This window comes from Prenolepis imparis, unplaced genomic scaffold (genome assembly GCF_030444845.1).
Source record: "Prenolepis imparis isolate NDT839.2.m4 unplaced genomic scaffold, iyPreImpa1.0 SCAF_5, whole genome shotgun sequence".
NCBI classification, from domain to species: domain Eukaryota; kingdom Metazoa; phylum Arthropoda; class Insecta; order Hymenoptera; family Formicidae; genus Prenolepis; species Prenolepis imparis.
Genome location: NW_028141163.1, coordinates 15,719,024 through 15,742,003, shown reverse-complemented (window position 1 = coordinate 15,742,003; position 22,980 = coordinate 15,719,024). Strand labels below are relative to the sequence as shown.

The following is a 22,980-nucleotide window of genomic DNA, read 5'->3' as shown; positions in this document are numbered from 1 at the left end:
ACCTTGAAAGATATTTAAGAAATTTCAATGTCTGAAAAGACTGCAACACGCTATATTGAGTTGATTTTGACACAAAATCTGGTCAATACGTAATTAGGCGTATATTGTTCTATCGCTTTATCAATAAATAATAAAATAAATAATTCGACTTACATTTCGACTATTCTTATCCTTCTCCGGTCTCGGCGTACTCCGCATTCCTCGTCGGCGCCATTTTTCCTGTAGGAAATCGACCTCTGTGTCGGGAACTGTCCTCGTAGAAGCTTATTCGAAACACTTTGCACTCCGCGTCTCGCGTTTTTTTCGATCGCGACGCCCGGGTTTTACTCGTAAACTCGCGCGCGCGAACCGCGAACTTTCGGCAGCTCGAATCGGAGCTGTGACGTCACGCGATTTCGGAGGAACGAACGTTGACTGACTGAACGTTGAGCGAGATTCACGGCCGACGAGATCAATTTCGCGCGTGCGATCGCGATTACGATGTCGTACAATGAGAAATACACGCGACGCGATCGGATTTACGATTTACATGATAATTAACGATGTAGAGACACTAATTAATACTCGCACTCGTACTCTTGCAAACCGGCGATGAGCGCGTGAACGTTGAATCGAACAATCGAAAGTACACTAGAGGGCAACAGCAGCAGTCTAGATTGTGTTCGAAAATATAGTCACCTAGGGTGAAACGCTCGATTGACCAATCAGGACAAAGAGATCCTTGGTCTCCGATTGGTCGAACAAATTCTGCACTTTGACAGACGGATTTCCGAACATAATCTTTCATTTTTAAAAATTCTCAAGTTTAAAAGAATTTAATCAATATCAACATCATTTAATTTTTTCATAATAGTCTTCCGGTTGGAGGATTAACCATATCAAAAGACAAACATAACAAAAAAAATATATAAAATATATAGTTCTTGTTAAATATATAAGAATACAATTATTATAATATTAAATAATAAATAAAAGATATAAAGTTTCTTATCTTCCATCCAATTAATTCATATTTCTGAAACATCCTTATTTATATATATATATATATATATATATATATATATATATATAATAATTAAATAAAAATATTTTATAATTTATAAAATATTTAATTATATTGTTATATCATATTAAATATAATTAAGTATTTATATCATTATATATAATAACGTATAAATTTAAATTCATATTAAATAAATAATTTTAGTTATATAATTAATATCGTTAATATAATATTAATAAAGATTGTTCATTATTTTCTACTTTTTAATAAAGAATCGGAAAAAGAAAAAGCATACTTATAAAAAAAAAAAAAAAAAAATTGCGCACACGATGATATATTATTTCAATATATTGAATTTTATTATAAAATCTTTTTGTTTAGGCTACAACATGTAATATAATAATTGCGTTTAGTCTAGACCCTTATCAAAAGAAAAGCTAAACTGCACCACGTTTACTATTGTCTTAATGAGCCACTCCGCAAATTTATACGCCTCGAGGAAGGACTCATAGGGACAAGAAGAAAAACACACGTAAATTCTACAAAAATTCCCATGCGTACAAATTGAAAAAAATCCATGCCCATATTGCGTTCAAAAATTATTCGGTTTTCCCATAATTCTAGCAACCATTGTATCGCAAATGTCGTGTGTATGTATATATATGATCTATATATTCAAAATATATTAAGAAATACTTTACTAAATGCAATGCCACGCGCAAAAATTGTGTAAGAGATATCTCTGAACTGGAACGACGAATGTTCCAATATATTTATAGATATTTCGTAAATCAATGATAGCAATATTTCACATCGGTACTTGACTGAATTACTAAACAATATCGCTTCGAGATACAAAGACCAATTCAAAACATGATCCATAACACTTTCTCATTTTACAAAATTCGCACAAATTTATTAATAAAGATATTTAACTCTTTCCAAATCTTCAGATTAATTTTCTCAGCAAAGCGGGCCAATGGATTTTACATTGAACTCTTTAAATATAAATTTATAAATAACTTTGATTTATAAAAGTTATGACATTGGTCGTTCTAGCACCGACGTACCAAGATACATGTATCGAATTAAAATAATACATACAATTTCGTCGTCGAGAGAAGGATTTCGCTGAATATGCGATATTTCCGAACATGCAGGCGCGAATAAAACATGTTCTATCTCTATACAAGTCAACGTCAATATGTAAATGAGATCGCGGAACAATCGTCCCGCCGATTGCACAATTATTAAAGAAAAAGGAAGCAATATAATCGCTATCATGATACATCTAATTCCTCGATGCGTAATCTAAGAATCGGCGGCCCTTAAGACATGCTGTATCTAAAGAAGAAGACGAAGTGATTGTGTACATCAATCGCGCACAATCGACATACATCGTAATAGGTGTAAAAATAATAAAATTAGTGATAGTAAACTCCTCTATTACACGTTATACGGCATGTAATTTGTGTATTTGTGGCTGTGATCTTTCATACGTTGTAGACGTGTTATAATAACCGTTCGATTCGGTCGTGAAACGTTCAACATAATAAAGGAAACTCTCCCAAGCAAGCTAATTCTAAGATAATGTAATATCTTTTTCTTGTTTATTCATATAGCTTCTATTTATATTAGGTATGCACGTACGTGTGATAACTAAACAGATACATGATTTTCTTTTCTTCTTTTATCGCGTCACACACGTCGCGGCCACTAACGGCCTCGTCTCTTAACTTCAAAGAGCAGGAGGCTGTCACACGATCATCGCTATTAAATTAAAAGAAAACTGATAAACTTCGCGAGATACTTTCAATAATATCTGTTCGAATGACGACTCTGATCTCTATTCACTCTGATTTCCTTCCTGTACTTCGAGTCGAATCATCGGTCTACATCTTCGTTTAAACAATCAGAAAAAATCTATATGTTAATTTAAAATTAACTCTAACATTGATCAAATGAATCTGAAAAAATATTTGATAATCGTCTTCAAGAGATTCCTCGGATTGTATTGATTGATTATTCTCTCTTCGAAATAACTTAGAATTATAAGTTTCACATTAAACGAAATACATAATTGGATAAGAAGTTTGAAGTGAACATATTAAATAAGAATATGGATATACCGACAATTTTTAGAAGTACAGAAAGAAACTCGAGATAGAAAGTTCGAGCGAGACAGTGTCGTCCTTCAAAATCGCACATTATAAGCGCAAATACCTCAGACGGATTTTAAATCGGAATTATTACATCAAGTCATAATACATTACTATATTATAATCCGCGTATATGTCGTTCATACATTTCTTTATTACAATTTCCTATATATAATATAAATCTGTTTCTTTCTTTGTTTGAAAGTCAGCGCGATACACTCTACGCAAATTTTCAATTTAAAACAAAAACTTGCACGTGCCTGAATAAATCGAAAAATTACATATAGAATAAAATTATATAAGAGAAATATATATATTAGAAATATAAATCATTTCAAATATATATATATAATTGCACTGCAAATTCCATATACATGCAATGGAACGCCAATTACGCTAATGCTAATTTCATTAAAGTCCCTTTTTCCTTGCTTTTCGCAAAGTGTATACTTAAAGCAGCCTCCTGCTCTCCAATATAACTATATTTAATGGTTTCTCATAGAATTATATGAAGTAAAATTTGTAAAATACAATATACTGCGCCTATATCATAAATTCTTATTCTTTTTCTTTATAAATAATTATAGTAATAGTCTTTCACAATCTTTTGTTAATTTAATATACTCAGATGCCATTCTCTTGGATTAAATTTAAATATTACATTTGTGCCCTTTTCGCACTAATTCATTTTTATAGTATATTCTGGATGACTGCGTTTCTTTCTCTCTCTGTGTATGTTTATTAATATAATACATATATAATCTAAACGACTTATATATTATTTACATATGTACATGTTCAACAACGGTACGTCATTCCGATCATTCAATTTTTCAATTTTCCTTTTTCATCATTATTAAAGATCAATTTTTCATTTTCTCCTATATGGAATATACTATCACGCGAAACGAAAATTCTCTACTCACGCTCTAAAACTTTTCGGGAATAAAGTCGCTCGCAAATTTCTTCATTTCTTCCTGATCATCGATGACCAATGAATAATGATGAAAAATGGTTCCTGGTCAGATCTTTCCTTTCGTCATTTCCTGGATAAAACAACCGTTGTATCTCCATTATGTTAGAGCTTTCGCACAATCGCACATCGTCGTATATAAATCCAATCGAACTGAAAGCTAATTACAGAAAAACTTACAACTCTTAGAAAATAGGCTCCGCCTTGTTCTGATTTATCTCCCCGCTCACTCTACACTTGGCCAACCTCGGATTTGCTTCTAGCGACATATTATTTTTTTCCGTAAAAAGTGCAAGAACTACACAGGACAACTGTTTGCTTTAGAGGTGTCAAAGAGGAAGACTCTAGCTCTATGTTTCACGCGGCACGCGCACTAATATTCTCGAAAAAAGTCGAATCTCCCAGAGTATCATATTCGCGTTTATATTATCGTTTTTTTTCCTCTGCGGCAAAAGTTGTGATTTTACCTGGGCACGCTCCCTCTACCTAATGATTCAGGGTTGGCCAAGCTCTCATTCATGCTACGAATCGAGATCGTCCTCCCTCTGACTACTGAAATAAGATACCAGCCCGCCAAATTCGCCGGTGCCCTCTTCATCGTACTGCTTATTACCGGCATTGGGATCACCTGGATGCGCTTGCTGCGGTGCCGGCGGTGCCTGAGGTGGTAGTGGCCCCTGGATCGGAGGCTGGTTGTCCGCTGGCGAGGAGAAGTGCTCCGAGGGATACGGCGAACCCTGATAGGCGGCTGCATCGTCTGCAGTGGACATCGGCGGAGGCGGTGGATAGGCACCGTAGTGGTAATTGGGAGGCGGAGGCGGATGATACGGTGAGAAGTTACCAGGTGGTCGATTGGGGGGCGGTGAGGGTTGCTGCATGTTGTGATTGACCGGCGAGGCGTTGGTGAATGGTGGCATCTGATGCCTGGGCCCCATGGGATTCTCCGCAAACCTGGCCATCGGCGGACCGCCCCGTACGTACGGTGGGGGCGGCGGCGTCGGGCCACCCTTGGCCAATGGACTGCCAGCCGATGGTGGAATCATCGCCGGTCCGCCGGCTAGAGGCGAGCTGCGATCTCGATTATTGATCGAGATCGGTCCGCCGCCCGACGGCGACGGATCCATTGGATGGTGAGACGTGTGATACATCTGCGGTCCGGGTACCCGCATACGCATCGGCGGCGTGCCCGATCTAACCGCGGCGAAATGCGGCGGCATTGATGATTGACCTGCCTGTCTATACGGAGACGGAATTCTGGCGCGAGGCTGCATCTCGTATCCCGTCCGCGGACCGCCCATCATTTGTCCACCGACATTAGGCCCACCAAAATACTTGTGACCCATCGCGGCCGCTGCTGCGGTGAAGGACTGTGGACTGCTGGATACCGGTTGGGACTGAAGCATCCTCGTAATGACGGAAGACTGTTGGCCGGATGGTAGCGATGGATAAACCGACTGCGAGTTCGACGACTGTATCGACGGTGGACCTGGTGTCGGGACGGCACTCGCCGGCGGGGTGGAAGGCGCCGAGCCGGATGTACTGCTACCTGGTGTAGGAAGAATATTCGGGATATCGTTCTGTTTCATCTCTGGGTTCGAGTCAGTGCCCATACCAGCAATCAAGCCGACTTCGGTCCCGGATTTACCCGCCACTTCCGCGGCTCTGGCTGCTTCTAATGCGAGCGTCTTTTTGCCCTTGCCACGACCTCGTCGTTTTGGCTTCATCGGCATGCCATCTGGATTAAAGAGTTGTCCATCCGGTCCGGTCATAAGAGGCATGTGCCCACCTTCGATGCTTCTATCAGTTTCCGGTGTCAAACCCGTAGACAAACTAGCAGGATTCACGTTGTGCGATTGTATATTATCCGGCGTACCAATACCGCCGATGGCTGACGACGGCACGATGCCCAGATTCGGCGCACCGTCCCTGCGCATTTGCTCGGCAATTATCTCAGCTTTGCTGCGACGTCCACGTTTCTTCTTCTTAGGCACCTCGCCGTCCGTTCCCTCGGGTGCGTTAGGATCCCTTTCTCTTTCTGCCGCCAATATTTCCAAAGCCTTCAAGCGCGCCTTTTCCAACTTCTTGGCCTCCCGTTCTTCTTTCTTCTTCTTTTTCGCTATCTCGATTGCCGCGAGCTCTAATTGCCGTCGTCCGTATTCTTCGTCCATCATCTGCTCGAGCTGCTCGTCATCCAAGTCAGCTAGCTCCCCGGCACCAAGACCCGTCAACGAACCCTCGGGAACATCTCCGGTAAACGAGCTCGCCACCGATATCGTTGTACCAGTCAATCCGACATTGTCCGGAAGATTGTCGTCCATTTTGTCAACTATATCGCCGATAGAGTTGTCCATGACCGCGCCGATCATATCTCCATCTGCATCATCGTTTAACTTTTGTTTACGCGCCTTATTCTTGCTTCCTGGTTTGGGTCCGGGTTTTTTTCTCTGCTTCGGCATGTCATCCGACAATGACTTTTGTTTCATTCCAGGACTCTTGCCGTTACGTGGTTTTTTCGTCTTCAATTTATTTTTAAATTTTAGATTATCCTTCTTGGGAATATAAACATCTCCTGAAAAAGTTAATTAATTAATAACGATCGTCATTTATATATTTATAAATTATGTGATTCATGAATGCATGATAAATGCGCACGATTCTCTTCAAGTAGAGAAAATATATAAAACAAAAAATATTAAACATAGATAATACAGAAGTTTTATTTCTCAAGTTATGATAAATTAAAAAAAATATTTGTAGTTCTTTCCGCTACAATGTGCACTACAAATATCTCTTGACGTATAAATATAGGGATGCTTACCCGAGTCAGAATCCTTTTCTCCATCATCATTCATGTCCTCAGCCTCGTTCATCACAAATTCATCTTCGCTCTCGCCAACATTTTTCCTCATCATCAACGCCCTCTTCAATTCCTGTAAAATAATCAGAATTTTAATATACATGATAATTTTATTAAAATAAAATAACTCACCTCTTCACTATCCGATGCCATTTCCTCTCGATAATTGATCTTTCGTCCTCGAGTTCTTCTACTTAATATTTCCTCCTCTTCTCGTTTATTTTCATCTGGAAGTCCGCCATAAATAATCTGTAAAAAATAAAATTTGACAAAATTATCATTATTATTACTTGAAAATAATAATTGATACAATTATCATTAAATCAAAATATATGCAATAAATATGTATATACCTTTCGTCTAATAGTTGGGGCTTTTTTCGGTTTAGGCTGAATGTCCTAAAAAATATATATATACATGTACACATATTCAGCATCAATTTGTACATTGCAGTGATAGAGTAATGTATAAAGAAAAAGCAAAAAGAAAAATAATTTGAAAGCATCATATTTAAAAAACTTACTATATATAAGATTTAAATAGTTCAAATATATGTATGTGTGTATACAGTTAATAAGTTAGTAGCTTTTACAAGTACAAAGAAATAGCAGAAAAACGTATATTTAAATACTTAAAAAATATCAAAAATTATCTTTTAGGATATAGAATATAACACAGATTGAGGAAATGATCAGCGAGATAGAAAATCTATTATTGAGAATATATTTATAGTATGCGAAGTTATATTACGATTCATATTGTGTAAAAAACAACAGTCTCACATTGTCTATAATCGAAGCAGAATGTATTGTGCTTTTCTTCATGTGCCAAAAGACACTTTCATTAGTTAATTAAAAAGTTCAGGTAGAAAATGGGTTAATAAGAGTCAGACGCAGAAAATAGGCGCAAAACGTTCAAGTTAAAGATTTTAAGATTTTAAATTTGCTGCGCCTATTTTTTGCACTTGAATTCTTATTAATTAATTTCCTATCTGAATTTTTGTATATATTATGACATATCAGAGCTTTTTCGTTTTGTAATTAAAAAGTGCTTACCTTTTTGATTTTTTTAATCGGCACTATCTCTGTTGGCTGTGAAATCTGTGGAATCGGAACATCTGTGGCTACTCCTTGTAATTTATCATCTTTCATCTCGACATTATTTTCCTCTGTGTTATTTTCAAAATTCTCTTGTTTGTTAACGTCTATCATCTCATTCAGCCCAGTAGTATCTACGTCTTGCAAGTTAGATTCACATTGCTCTTCAATTTTTGGCTCATCTTCGTCGTTCTCGCTTTGATTGTCAGATTCAATTATGCGTTTTCTCTTTTTCTTCTTTTTACCCTTTGTTTTGGGTACCGTCCTGATCCTAGATGTCGGTATCGTTCTGCTTCTGCAATAATTTAAGAATATATTTAAAATATTTTTTACTCATAATCTTTGATACATTATCTTTAATTTTATACATTTCGCGTACTTTTTCTTTCTCTGTCTCCACGAATTATCACTATCCTCACTATCCGACTCTCCCCATATCGATCGCGATTTCTTTCTCTTTGGCCGATCACTATCATCGCTGTCATCATTAACTGAAAAAATATTTATTTAAATAATTTGTTTTTAAACTTTTTACTTACAATTTTAGAATATTTTATTACTGTAAATAATTATGAATATAAATCGCAAAATTCAAAATTGATAACTTTCATCAGTCAAATAGATTTGAACCAATAACTATAAATTAAATACATAAATTAAGTAATAATTTCCATAAATAAATAATTTTCAAAAAATTACAAATGAAAATTATATAATTATTTTAGTGAAATTTATATTATAAAATATTAAAAATTGATATACTTAAAAATTATTATATAGAAAACATGCGTAAAGAATTGATATTAAAAAATATAAACAGTCTGTCACAAAATCACTCACTAAAACTATTATCGTAAGCCCTAGTCATGCGTGCTCTTGTAGATCTTCTAACAGGTCGCGAGTCGCCCTTTCTACGTCGCTTTATATTAGCAAAACTGTCATCGGATGACGTGATATGATCATCAAAGTCTTCCTCTTCTTCAGAACTCGTACCCTTGAAATCTTCATCACTATCTGGATCATCTTCGCTGCTTATATCGAGGCTATTTAATTTTCGATGTTTCTTGCGTGCTAGCAATTTCCTAGAAACTATATTTTGTTTGTCTTCTATTTCATCAATCATATCTTCATTCTCAATCTTATATTCCTCATCACTTTCTTTTTCTGGTTTCGATTCTGTATCGTCTATATCCTTGTCCTCTTCTAATTGCGTCATCTTTAACGCTTCGGCCTACAAAGAATTATTACATATATTATATATGTAATACTATATGTAATACTATCACATTTGCATGTTTGTTATTTAATCATTTTACCTGAGCTTCTTCCTTCTCCGCGTTGACTATCGTTGCGATGTCCTTACCCCTTCCCTGATTGCCGGCACCTTGAACCGCTTCAACTTCATCCTGAATCGCGGCATTAATCATATCGTCATACTCGTTAAACTTGTAAGTGTTGGCGCATCGACGTTCGCGTAATTGATAAACTGGTTCACTTTCCTCACTGCTCGATGTTTCGGAACTAGAAGCCGACGAGGAAGAGTCCGTAGATTCTGTAAAAACAAATTAAATCGGCATATATTATTAAATATTATATATATTTAATATTAATTTGTTATTATTTTGTTATTATTTAAATTAATTTGTTACTATTATTATATAATTTATAAATATATATAAAAATATTATTATATTATATATATTAAATATTATATAATAGTAACAATTATTAAATAACATGAAAATAACATGAAAATATATATATAATTATTAATTAACTACACTTAAAATAACTTAAATCAATCGCTACATAAAAATGTACCGTTATCTGATTCCTGACTGGATGCTTTCGATCCTTTCGACTCATGTTGTGCCTCGCCTTTATGAAGCACATTATCCAGACTTATGCCGACAAAAGCCAGTCGCTTCTTTCGCAATACTTCATTCTCGTGTCTTTTTGTTAATTGATCGAGTGTTTTTAATGTCTCCTGTAGCTTAGTCACCAGCAGGTTCTTAAATGATAAACAAAATAAGTATTATATAAGACTTAGAAAAATATTGATATTGTACAATATTTATATATTTTAAAGAACAGAAAAAACCACTTAATAAAAGGAAAAGTTTAGAATAGCTATAAGGGCAATAATAATAACGTTACGAAACTGTTTATATATACTTTGTTTATATGTGAACAGACACAATTCTCAAAATAAAACAAACTTACATGCTGGCACGGTGGACAAAACCAATCTCCTTCAGGTATAAGCATAAGAGCTGGCCTAAGGCATAAACAATGCCAGCCCTTGTCACAAGAATCACATAGAAGAATCCATTCGGGATGATCAGCTTTGCCACATTTCTGACAAGCGTATTCATCCTCGGCTTCTTCCACATCGCTTTGGGCTAATAACAAATAGACGCACATACAATAAAATTATGATCGAATATAAATATTATCTTCTTTTTTTTTTAATGAAGAATTTACCTTTCCGTGCGGTTCTAGCACGACGTAACGGTTCAGATTCTTGGTCCTTTTCGAGATCGCTTTCCGGTGAAAATTCATGATCACTTTTAAACAGTAAGGATCCCTCACTTTCGATATCTTCATCTTCCTCTTCTTCCTCTTCGTTCTCATTCTCTTCGTCACTACTAGATCCGGATGAGCTCTGCCATGGATTCGCTTCGTTGAATTTGGCTAACATCTTTTTCTTTTTCCTCTTTCGACGTTTCGTTTTAGACTTTATCTCCTTTTCAATTTCCTTTATGATAATTTCTTCCTCGCTTTCCGACTATAACACGAGATAAACAATTATTTGTGCAATCTATAGCTATTTAATTTTCATTTGTTTAACTTAATAACTTACTTTCGGCTTCTTTCTCTTTTTCTTGTCCGTGTTTTCTTTTTTCTCTTCTATCTCGCGCATAGTTTCCTCTTCAATTCTGCGTCTATCTGCTTGTTCTTTAATTTTCAACTGCGCTATTCTTCTCGATTGTCTGACAGGCGTCTCATCCTGTTTCGATCCTGCCGTTTCTAATGAAATATCCCTGCCTATTTCCAAGCCGAGGACCATTTTTCCTGTAAAAATACAATTTTTAAATTTTAACAGACCTTTACGCTGATATTTTATCACATTCAATAAACTATTGTTACATGTTCTTACATGTATACTTACGTTTCTTTCGCTTCTTCTGCGTTGAACTCAAAGCATCATTAGAAGTTCCATCGGGATGAGCATCGGGGGATATTTCCGACGTTTGATCGCCCTGAAATTCCGCAAGTTTCGGCCGACTGGGACGTCCACCTCCTCGAAAACCACGCCTCCGTCTACCTCTAGGACGACCCCTGATCTTCTTGTCAATCGCCGATTGCATAATATTCGGATCATCACTGCTATCCTTAGTCGCGTGCTTCGTTACGTTATCGGGATCACATTTCGCAGCTTCATCCTCGGAGCTCATCGCTACCCCGCGACTTTGTTCGACGGACTTTCGTAACTCTTTATGGGGCATACGTTTTGCGCGTAACTTCATCCTCTTACCGCCCAACATCTCTTCATCTTCCTGTTTTGCGGCTCCATCTTCGAAATTTGACTCGTGAGCGCTGTTTCGCCGTTTTCGCGAAATCTTCGGCGTCTCCGTAGTGCTGTCCAACTTCCATCCCTCGTAAACTATTTCCGATACCGGCTTTATGCGGATACTTATCTTAGAAGCGTCAGCCTCGGTAATATTCTTCAAAGCATCGTCCTCGGCAACATTCTTCAAGGCATCGTCCTCGGCAATATTCTTCAAGGCATCGTCCTCGGCAATATTCTTCAAGGCATCGTCCTCGGCAATATTCTTCAAGGCATCGTCCTCGGTAATATTCTTCAAGGCATCGTCCTCGGCAATATTCTTCAAAGAGTCATTCTCCGCAATATTCTTCAAAGCATCATCCTCGGTAATATTCTTCAAATCGTCATCGTCGGTAGATGCTAGAGGATCAGCTTCCTCCGATGGTACGTTAAAAACGTCTTCGTTATCTATGCCAGTCGACTCGTTGTCAGAATCTGCAGGAGTAGTTTTCATCTCGACATCTTGAATTTCCAAAGATGATTCTTTCCTTTCTGCAACTTCTAAAGCAATTTTGGAATCCTCTATCGCTGTAGCAGGATCGTTAATCGTGCCAAAGTCGTTTTGAAACAATTGCGTTGTGGAGATCGGCGATGTTTTTGCTTCGTCCTTGATTTGTGACTTTAATTTCTCAACCTCGTTCAATGTATCTAGATTCTTAAGCGCTTGTACCTCGGTACCTGCTAAATTTTCAAACATCTTATCGTCGATTTCCAAGTACGGTGGCTTAGACTTTAGCGGAGGAACATCTTCCGTGTCTGAAGTATCGATCAATCTCTTGCCGGTTTCTTTCTTGATATCAGATTTTACAGCACTAACGTCCGAGATAGTCTCTTGAGCAAGAAATGTCATCGATTCTTCATTCGTATTTAAAGGCGCACTGAAATTTTCTGTACTTTTATTTACATTCATGTCATTTACACTAAAAGGCTCATTTTGATTGTTACTATCCAAGTTATTAACATTTTCCATTTTTGTAGATATGGAATTTGGATAATATAAGGCGTCTGAAGATACGCTCTCCTCTAATTTCACATTCTCAAGATGCGATTTATCCGCAGCTAAAGTATTATCCAATTTCGCTGGCACAATATCCGATTCTGTTTGAATCGGTGGTAAACTTACTTCTTCCGCAAATGGTTTAGTTAAACACTCCTCTTGCAATTTCACATTCCATTTATTGTCTTTAGCATAGTCCGTTGGATCTTCTTTGAATCTTTTACACGGAATAGGCAGTTCTTCAGCAATATGTTCATTAACATTCTTCAATCTTACACTATTTTCCGTATCCAGATTAACGTTCAGTTTTTCGTCGATGTCCTTCACATGCTGCTCTTTTATATCAAATATACTCGTCGCTTGGTTATCCACAGTGTTAATTTCCGCACTTTCTTCAAATGAAGATTTTGCAAATTTATTCGCGTCGTTCTCGTCAGAATTGCAAATATTTTCAAGTGTTGAACAATCCGTCTTTTCTGTTATTTCATCAACAGAATCTTGAGAGACTTGCTCCGTTTTCATACTGTCAATCAAATTATTAAGATGTTCTTTATTTTTCTCAGTATGGCTAATAGTCATCTCAAAACTCTTATTTAAAAGAGATTCAGTTATCTCTTCAGTCATGACTGGAGCTACTAACAACTTCGTCGTATCTGACACTTCCAATGTCTTGGAATTCTCAGTAACTGAAATATCACTAATATCTGTTTTTTCTTGAAATTCATCCTTATTTAAAGACATTGTCGATTCGTCATTCAAACAATCTTCAACATTACTGTTATCAATGTTGCAAGGAGATGTAATTTTTGTCTCGTCAACGGATTTCTGCTTGCTAACATCTTCATTTAATAATTCATTAATTTTAGTTTCTGGAGGCTCTTCCACTGCTGTTTCTTGCTGCTCAGATGATTTCTCTTGAGGTGCATCCAAGACTAAATTTATGCTGTCGATGTCATCTTTGTTGATAGGTGATTTTTCGTGCAGCTCTTCGCTAGTTTTTTGCTCCGACATGGCGACGTCATCCTTAGAATCATTTTGCGCCGCATCAAGTTCGAAAACGTTATCGCTACCATCTTCATTCGAATCGCTATCGTAATTTGCAACTAGCGACTTTTTATTCTCACTCATTATCTCCTGTTGTGATTCCTGAGAAATTATATTTGTTGTAGATGCATCTGACAGTTCAGTAGTTGCAATTGTCGAATTTATCTCTGATTTTTCTGCGCTTTCGACAATTTCTTTACTTTTACCGACGTCGCAAATATCTTCCGCTATTATTGTATCTGGTTTATCACTACTACAGGTTTTGCTCTCATCATCTTCGACAAATTCTTGAACGTTTTTGCTTTCTACATTGGCTTCCGATTTTTCTGTCTCTGACATTTCTTCAATTTCTGTCGCAGTCTGACAAGATTCTTGTTCAACGTTTGCAACAATTGGAGTTTCTTTTTCGGATTCCATCTTTACTTCTGGCATCGTATCTTCCGGTTGTTCATCATTCGCTGTAACTTCCTCAGTTTCTTTAAACGATTCATTAGATTCAGATACACGATCATCTATAACCATCTCCTCGTTCGAATCTTGATCGACGCAGGAACTGGGATTCTCAGAGACATCGTCGACGTATTCGCTCGTAGCCTGAACTATGTTAGACAAGTTCGTTTCTCCCGTAGTTTCGACAATATCCGACTTGGGCAATTCAAAAATACTTGTTTCAGGCATTGTTTCTGGTAAATCGAACGTAGAAGGTTTATCGGTGACAGACGATGTATTTTCAACCTTTTCACCATCCATTTGCACGGATTCACTCTGTTGAGACGAAGAATCCTGCACAGAAATGTCGTCCGAACTGTTTATAGTAGGAACTAAATCGTGTTTATTATTCTCTTCAAGAGCAGACTCCAAACCGATCACCGCAGAATCCATATGAAATGTAGTATCGTTGGATTGCATATCGTTCAGTCCTTTCTCTTTAATCTCTTCGGAATCACCCGAGCCGTCATCATGCATCCCTACGTCCGACAATGCGTCGGTTCTTTCGCTGTTCTTGTCGTAATTAACGCACAACGAGTCAGCATCGGAACCAACCAGACCTTTCATCTTCTCGTTATCCGTGTCGGTCGAATGATCTTCCTGACCGTCGATTTCAGAAAAGTTGTCGTTCTTGTCGTCGCTCTGCTTGTCGCAACTCTCTCCAGCGGAATCGAGATCGTTCTTCTGAAGACTGTTTGCTTCTTGATAATCTTCGGATAATCTCGCTGCATTCTCGCTGGAATCCAATAACTCGTTTGAATTGTTATCCTCGAATTCCTTAAGATCGATCAATTCTGCTTGTGAATCTTGAGTAAGAAGCGATAAAGATGAATGCGGCGTTGTCACAGACTCGATTTTCTCTTCATCCTCCTTGGAACTGTTTGAATTAGCAGACTGATGATTGTTCTCGTTTTTACACTCATCGACTGCTGGTTCTTCATTTTCATCCTCTTTATCATTCGACAGCTGTGACGTAATATCATCCGATATTTCAAAAGAAATATCTTCCTGAGCTTTTTCCATGCTTTCAGATTTTTCAGCATCTGCAGACTGATCGCATTGTGGTGGCTCAACAATTCCACATTCTACTGGTTGAACTACATTGGATTCACTAACCGAACTGATTTTAATCGAGTCTTCTTCAGTCATACTTATATCATTAATACTTTCATTTTCAGTTTTTGCCTCTGATGTAGGACTCGTATGCGTTTTTGAAAAATTATCTTCTTCCATTTCTTTGCCGGTATAAACAGGTTCTTGCACACTCGGTTCTTTACTCGCCTCTATTGAAACTTGCGCGACAGATGAATTAGTAGCATCACACTCGGATACATCGCTTGGATCTATTGAGCTATTAAATGTTGAAGTTGTTTGTTGATCCCACGTGTTGCTCGATGCTTCAATTTTTTCCATATCTTCGCTGTTGTTTCCACATGGAACGCTGTCAGAGTCCGAAGTAAACAGATCCGTTTTTAACGAATTGTTGTTTGTTTGCGTCAACTCGAAATCTTCCGTATCTTTGTATGGATAAACGGTATCGTCTACTGATTTCGACGAAGATACACATTCATATTGCACAGTATCCGTTTTACCGTGCGCAGACGCGGTCGTGCTTTGCTCCGATTCTAATTTTTCGGAATTCGAGGTATACGAGATACAATTGGGACCAAAAAAAAATCTCGGCGGAGAATTGGCGACTGTTGGCTTGCATTCATTATCCGCTATTTCGGGAGTATCCGACTCGCGTGAAACTACGCTATTCGAATCGTTTTGTACATTGGCTACCATAGATAGTTCAGAATTTGAACATTGTTCGGGTATCTGCGAGACGTCGATTTGACACGACGATATAGAAGAATCACACTGCACGGGTTCTTGAAGTTTAGTATTACTTTCCTGTTCCATTGTACTCGTATTCTCTGAACTTACATCGGATACCTGCAATTTAACACTGTCTTTGATAGCGGTTTCACTTTCTGTATTTACAGAATTGTTGTCGTCTATTTTGACATCTTGATTTATATCAGCAGAATCTTCGAGTTTAGTTGGCGATTTTGTATCTGTAGTATTCAATAGTTTCTGCTCAGCATTATCACGTTTATAATCATTTGTATTTTCCTTCAGTGATATGTCTCCTTCCACGTGTGATATGATACTATTGTCACATTCTGCTTTCTCCTCCGGTTTACCTACGTCCCACCTAGATAACCTTTTGACAGGACCAGTTGTACTTTTAGGTATTATTTGGACGCCCAACGTCTGCTTTAACTTTGGCTTCTCTTGCATAGAATCTATTATTTCACAATTATCGTTTACGCTTAAATTAGATTGCGGATAGTTTCTATTTAATTTTACAGGGGTTTTGTTCGACACTATCGAGCCCGTAGACACTTCGTTCTCGGTTAAAACCTTATTCTGCGATAATGTCGCGGTAGCCGAGTCAGGTTCAGTTTTTGATTCGTTGCTTTCTTTATTGTCAGTGGACTTGTCGTCGCCGGGATTACCTGTCTCGCATTCCGCGCCGGAACCTTCGCCGTAAAAAAAAATTGTCGGTTCCTCCACAGCCTCTCCGACAATGGGATTCACCGCGTCGCAATCGCTACCAGATCCTTCGCCTTGAACCATCATCATAGGTTCCTCGATAGTCTCGCTCACCTCGTCTCTCCAATTGCCGCTCATCATCGGTCTTTTATCTATAGAGCCTCTGATTGGAATTACGTCCGCTCTTATCCTCTTCAGCATGTCTTGCTGAACATCGTCACCTTCTAAGGGACGTTTCAGTGATATGCTGTTCATCCTCAAGGAAGTAATCTTGCTAGGATCGGGAAGTATCGTGTAGCTCGGCAATCTGTGCTCATCCTTGGCAGGTAATCTAGCTGTATTGTGATACGGCGCCGATGACATCTCGTACGCGGTGAACGGCATTTGCCGCTTGCTCAGATCGGCCACCATGGCATGGTTGCGCATCATCACGCTACGTGCATCGTACGGCAGATTTGGCACTTCCGGTTTGTTTAGCTTCTTTGTACTCAGATCCATCTCTCGATGCTGAAAGTCTTGCGTCCTGTAACCCGGAGAAGACAGATCCACCGTCTTCCCCAATTTTCGACTAGAAAGATCGATTCCGGAAAAGTCCATTGGCCTGTTCTGCTCGCTTGCGCTCTCCCAGCCACGCGGTGATGTCGACAAATCTATGCCTCTGTGACCCCTGAGAGCTGCCAATTTTTCAGATTGATTCCTTGAGCAAAAGTCTTGCGGCAACCTGTCGTCCTCTCCATTCGCGGTGTTTCCCAACATACCACTGGATCTTGCTAGAGATTCCGCTATCTTTTCCAGCGATTTTGGTCCGCTTGGCTTCTCCAGTTTTTCTGACTGTATCCTCACGAGATTCGCAGCCAGTTGATCTATCGGCTTGACAGATAATTTGCTGTGTGCTACGGAAACAGAATCCGTAGAGGAAAAATGTATATTACTTTTGCCAGATAATTTCTCGAGTGATTTCATGACAGAATCTGTCACCTCGTCAGAGACACCGTATTTTTTCGTCGCGTTTAACGGTGTAGTAACAGGTGTCGTTGGACTTAGCAATTTTTCTTCCGGCTGCTTTAACTCCGAAATATTCACCAGTTTCAATGGAGACGAAGTAATAACAGGCGTTTCTATCGATTTTAACGGTGTCGATTCTTCAACTTCAGATTTCACATCTGTTGCCGTAAGTGCAGTCTGTTTAATAATCGTGGATTTGCTCTCCGATGCTAAAGAATTGGGCGTTTCGTCGGTAGCCTCTCTGCGGCTTACGTCTTCCGATATTACATCCACCTTCATGTTTAGCGTTTTCAAATAAGACGCCGGTAATGTAGACGAAGCGTTTATACATCTTGATTCTATGCTCGGAGTTTGTACCATTTCTTGAGAATCGTCTTCCTCTGTAATTTGCTTGGAACTTTCGTCATTTGTTACATCTTCCTCTTCCGCATCAATATCTTCTTCTTCATCATTTTCGGCTTCATTAGTATCATCCTGATCCTGATCCTGATCTTGATCCTGATCGTGTTCATCCTCAAACTCGTCACTCCTGCCATTCGGTAACTGTTTATCATTCATCTCGTTTGCGTGAACGCCGTTCTCTTGCACAACTTCATCTTCCAGACTTGGCGATGTTGTTACTTGACCAGTGTCTATTATAGGTTTTTCAGAGATTTCTAAACTGTTGCTATCCTCGTTAATTGGTATAGCTCCGGCTTCGCCATTCGACAAGATGTTTATGAGATTAACAACACCCTCTCGATCCCTATTACAAATAATAAATGATACACCATTGATAAGATTCAATAATAAAAAAATAATACACAAAAAGCATGTTAGCGTCTAATCTAGTGTAAGAAAAAAAACTTACTTAGCTACTAGTTCCCAATTCTCTTCGTCTAAATCTTCCCTATAAACTCTTACGTTGCACTCCTCGTCCAGTTGACACCAATATGCTAATCCACTTTTGTCCCTTCCTAAAGGTTCCACGCGCAATTCATCAGCTGCCAATTTGTTTACTTCATTCTTAAATTTTTGATTTAAATCAAATTGCGTCTCCAATAGTACCTAGAATATAAAAAGGACTTGCGCATGAAGAAAATGTATAATTAATGTATAATTATGTATATAATTATATTATATACATTTGTATATATATATATAAATATATAATTAATGTATAATTATGTATATAATTACATTATATATATTTATATATATATATATATATAAATGTACAATTAATGTATAATTATGTATATAATAATTATATACATTTATATATATACATATATATGTATGATTAATCTTTCTTATAAAGAAAATAGAATTATATAGTTCATACTTTAAGTAAACGCAGTTTAACAGCAATGCGAGACTTTTTATAACCAAAGCGTTCAAGTTCCCATCCATCCTGATTAGAGTACGTGTGGCAAAACTTGACTAGCGCCCGTTCCCATTTTTCTGGTGATACACTTTTACGCGTTTTACGCAACAGCTTGATGTGCAGGTCTATTAATTCTCGTGACACTAAAAAGAGTACACAAAAAATTTGTAAAAATAGCAAACAAATAAATGAGAAACAAAATTTCTAATTGAAAAACTCTATTGACCTATAGTATAGACATAAATGGTTTATGTATCAAAGTTTTCTCAAAAAAGATAATATTTCATTTCTCAAACGTACATAAATGAAACAATAATGACACAGATACAGAAATTTAAAAAAAAATAACAAAAGAAATATCTCTGACAAATTTAATTCAAGAGTATTATAGGGAAGCAGTTAACCCCTGCTAAACTTGAATGAGAGTACAAGCAATGTGACAAAAACACAAAATAAAACTGCTTTGTTTACATAGGACAGGTTTTTCGTAGGGTTAAAGAGACGTCTGCGAGATTCACGGTCGTATACGAGTCTCATACTACGACGATCAATGACATTTCTAGGAAATTGGAGCGAGCCGGCGCCGCTTGTAACTTGTAATCACGTGTAACCGACAAGTTGACAACAAGGAAGGTGGCAGCACGCGGCAGAATAACAACAATACGAAGTTTATCCTCGCGGTTTATCTGTCAGCAACAACGCTTAGCGTAAAGAACGTGTCGTTGCGCCATCGGCGCAAAACGTGAAAGGAAAGGGACAGGACAGGACACGGTTTCGCGGTCGCCTCTAGCTATATATCTCGCACCAAAACAAGAAGCGGGTCCACCGTCCTCGCGCGAGAAAGAGGGAGAGAAAAAGAGATTCGTCTACCGGAACGAATCAACAAACGGAGGAACGAACGAGGCTCGCAGTCGAAGCGGAGTCGTACGAAGGAAACTAATAGTACGGCGCTTAGACGACTGGCCTTTTGCGGGGGCGGGTCGCTCCGTCGTTCCTTCTCGCTTCCTCTCGCGCATATTCTATATTCCCCCCTCTCTCTCTCTCTCTCTCTCATACACACTCTTGCACGCACACACACTCACACTCTCTCTCTCTCTCTCTCACACACATATCGTCTCGCGCGTATATACACGACCGTGTCTCCTGTCTCTCCCTCCCGCGCACACGAGAGCGCATACACACAAGCGTAGAGAGAGAGAGAGAAAGAAAAGAGAGAGAGAGAGAGAGAGAGAGAGAGAGAGAGAGAGAGAGAGAGAGAGAGAGAAATAGAGACCGCGGTAAAGACCCACCTTCCTGCGTGTTCTCGAGCATCTCCTGGAGTCGCGCGATGTCCGGATAAACGATGCCGCAGGACTTGCCGAAGCAGCCAAGGAACGAGCAGATCACCGCGAAATTTGGGTCACTCGCGCAAGAGGCTTCGTTATCGGACGCCATTTTTCCGACCGCTTCTCGCCGTTGGGCCCCGTCGCCGCCGCCGTCAAAGCCGAGGCGAGAGCGCACACTACACACTACTACGCTAGGCAGCGGCCCGATGGCTTGCCGCGCATCCCATTCTTTTTTTCCCCACTACACTCGAGCGGATACACCGGATCAGCGGGTGGCCGATATAACGTCAGCGTGGCGGGCTAAAAAACCGCGTGGAAAAATTTCGCGCGTTCCTTGAATCGTAGGCAGCAGGTAGCCGCCAGCCGGGCGTCTCGACGCCGACGACGCTTCTCTCGTCGCTCTTCCTCCTCTTCGTCTTCCTCTACCTCGACGTTGCGCGCGCCCTCGCTCGCTCTCTCGCTCTCGGTGTCTTCGCGCGCGCCTCTACCTGCCACTCGCGCGCCGACGAGGAGAAGAGCACAACACACTCACACACGAGAGGAATAGAAAGAGAGAGAGAGAGAGAGAGAGAGAGAGAGAGAGAGAGAGAGAGAGACGGAGGTACTTATTCCTCCGCCCTCTCCCGACAGCGGACAAGCGAAAAGAAGCGGCGCCGCCGCCGCTTCTTCTGCCTCTCTCTTGTTCCCTCGTGCACTTCCTCTTGTCTCTCTCTCTATTTTTTATCTCTCGCTCTTTCGTAACTTTTTTTTTCACGAATCACAGACACACGGACACATCGCGCGTAGAAGTCTAATGCGCGCGTTGTTTCCTTCTCTCTTTCCTCCCTTCCCCTGGGATCTCCTTCCGCTTCACGCACCGTGTCTATCCTTTTCTCTCTCTCCTTCTCTCACATACACAACGCACGCACGCACGTCGCGACGACGTACGGCGATGATGAGGAAAATACAGAGTGCGTAAATATACGCACCTCGCGAGAAATGGATATCGCGCACACAACGCACAACGAGACGATGCCGCACCGCACTTTCGCAGACCTCGCGTCCTAGACGGACGTGCGCGCGTGATGCCGCGATCGCCGAGTCACCGGGTGTATACGAGCATTACGAGCGGCGCAGTAACGACCACCACGACGACGGCGAAACGCATCCCCCTTCCTTGTCGCGCGCAACACGGAGCACTGGACATCGCCTTCGGGATTGGAAACACTCGGGGGGTTCTCAACCTACGCGCTTCGGTCCCAGGGCCGACTGTTGGCGACCGAGTGCCCTCGTCGAGTAAACATGTCGTCTCGGGTCCCGAGTTTTTAGATTTTTAATAAATTTATTTTATTATGTTTCAAAATTGTGTTATATTCAACCTTTTTTACCTTTTATATGGAATTATTGAATTATTATATTTATAGACTTTTTTATCGTGCATATCGGTTGTTCGAGGCTTGAGAAAAATTGTATTCTATATTTTCGTTGTTACAGCTAAAATCTCGTGAAAAGTTATTATTATTAAATTAACATAAATATTTTAAAGCTATTCTTATCATGTCGCTACATAAAAAAGCCATTATAAATAGAATTTTTTTAAAAATCGAATATTTCTATAAAGAAGAATATTATATTTACTTTCGTGAGATGAAAACTTGGAAATTTTTATATTTAGAACTAAATTAATTGTAAAAATATAGACAAGAATAATAATTTGAGAATGTATATAGATTCAATAATCGTGAGATCAAAATTTAGAAACATATTTACAGCCAAATTTATTCTGAAAATGCATAATTCGAGGATATGCACATATTGTTTATTATTAAATAAAAAAATAGCATGGGCTCTCAATCGGTTTGATCGACCCTGCGATTGTACCTGGCGGTCTTTAAAAGTCGCGTCCACATATATACATCCCCCCCCCCCTTTATCTATACGATTATTATCTTCCTAATCACGCACGAGGCTGACGGCTGATGTTTATCTGACTAGTATTACTAGTATTGGCGCATCGTTTTTATCGTCACGTACTCGCACGCTGATGATGAAAATCATTTGGGAAAGAGCGCGAAAATTCGTAGACCAAAATCAACTGCAAAATGTGCCAGTCTCGCGTTTGCTTCACCGAACGACTCGTTCTCGCTCGATGACGTATCTGCGCAGTTCGCGACAAAGAGCATAAAGAGCATGAGCACCATGTGACAGGAGCGACAGTAGAATCACCAGGTGCCTTCGCGCATCGCACATGATGGAATTCTTTTTGTTAGGTCGTATCGTTGAATAATCGAGACACTCTGAACTCTCGTACATACATCTCTCTTTCTTTACGACTTTTTTTTATATATAAATCGAGAACGATAATCATTGAAACGTAAATGTACGTAAATATTTAGGAATGATCTCGGGCCATTCGAGATTCCACAACTATCGCGACGTTCCTGTCGACAAAAAGGGAAAGGACGCGGGAGGAGGCTTGATCGCTCTCTTGCGAGAGCGCACGCTTCTTTCAAATTTAACTCCCGAGATGATCGC

The 22,980-nt window shown here is 39.2% G+C and overlaps 2 protein-coding genes across 2 annotated transcripts in view; both read right to left on the bottom strand.

Moving 5' to 3' along the window:
- The window catches only part of Noc2 (Nucleolar complex protein 2), a 39,179-nt gene extending 38,571 nt beyond the window's left edge, over positions 1-608 (bottom strand). The window contains exon 1 of the mRNA XM_083039297.1: positions 154-608. The gene's annotated coding sequence lies outside the window, so the exon portion shown is untranslated. The remainder of the gene's footprint in view (positions 1-153) is intronic.
- A 730-nt stretch (positions 609-1,338) lies between these two features.
- On the bottom strand, positions 1,339-21,752 carry LOC145936744 (uncharacterized). Its single transcript, XM_083039221.1, has 16 exons — positions 20,431-21,752; positions 19,100-19,284; positions 18,626-18,822; positions 11,262-18,520; positions 10,953-11,164; positions 10,574-10,877; positions 10,313-10,491; positions 9,911-10,100; positions 9,406-9,641; positions 8,930-9,320; positions 8,469-8,580; positions 8,048-8,384; positions 7,346-7,390; positions 7,125-7,241; positions 6,954-7,065; positions 1,339-6,704 (listed from the first exon to the last, which is right to left on the bottom strand). Exons 1-16 carry the CDS (start codon positions 20,573-20,575, stop codon positions 4,657-4,659), a joined length of 12,069 nt encoding a protein of 4,022 aa, XP_082895347.1. The 5' UTR covers positions 20,576-21,752; the 3' UTR covers positions 1,339-4,656.
- Between the last annotated feature and the right edge of the window lie 1,228 nt (positions 21,753-22,980).

Excerpts from the sequence above, each read along its gene's own strand:
- LOC145936744 (XM_083039221.1), bottom strand. The coding sequence starts at position 20,575 with ATGGCGTCCGATAACGAAGCCTCTTGCGCGAGTGACCCAAATTTCGCG. Across the intron at positions 18,521-18,625 it reads AATTGGGAACTAGTAGCTAA|GGATCGAGAGGGTGTTGTTA; the intron begins GTAAGTTTTTTT and ends TATTTGTAATAG. Across the intron at positions 9,642-9,910 it reads CAGTCAGGAATCAGATAACG|AATCTACGGACTCTTCCTCG; the intron begins GTACATTTTTAT and ends TTGTTTTTACAG.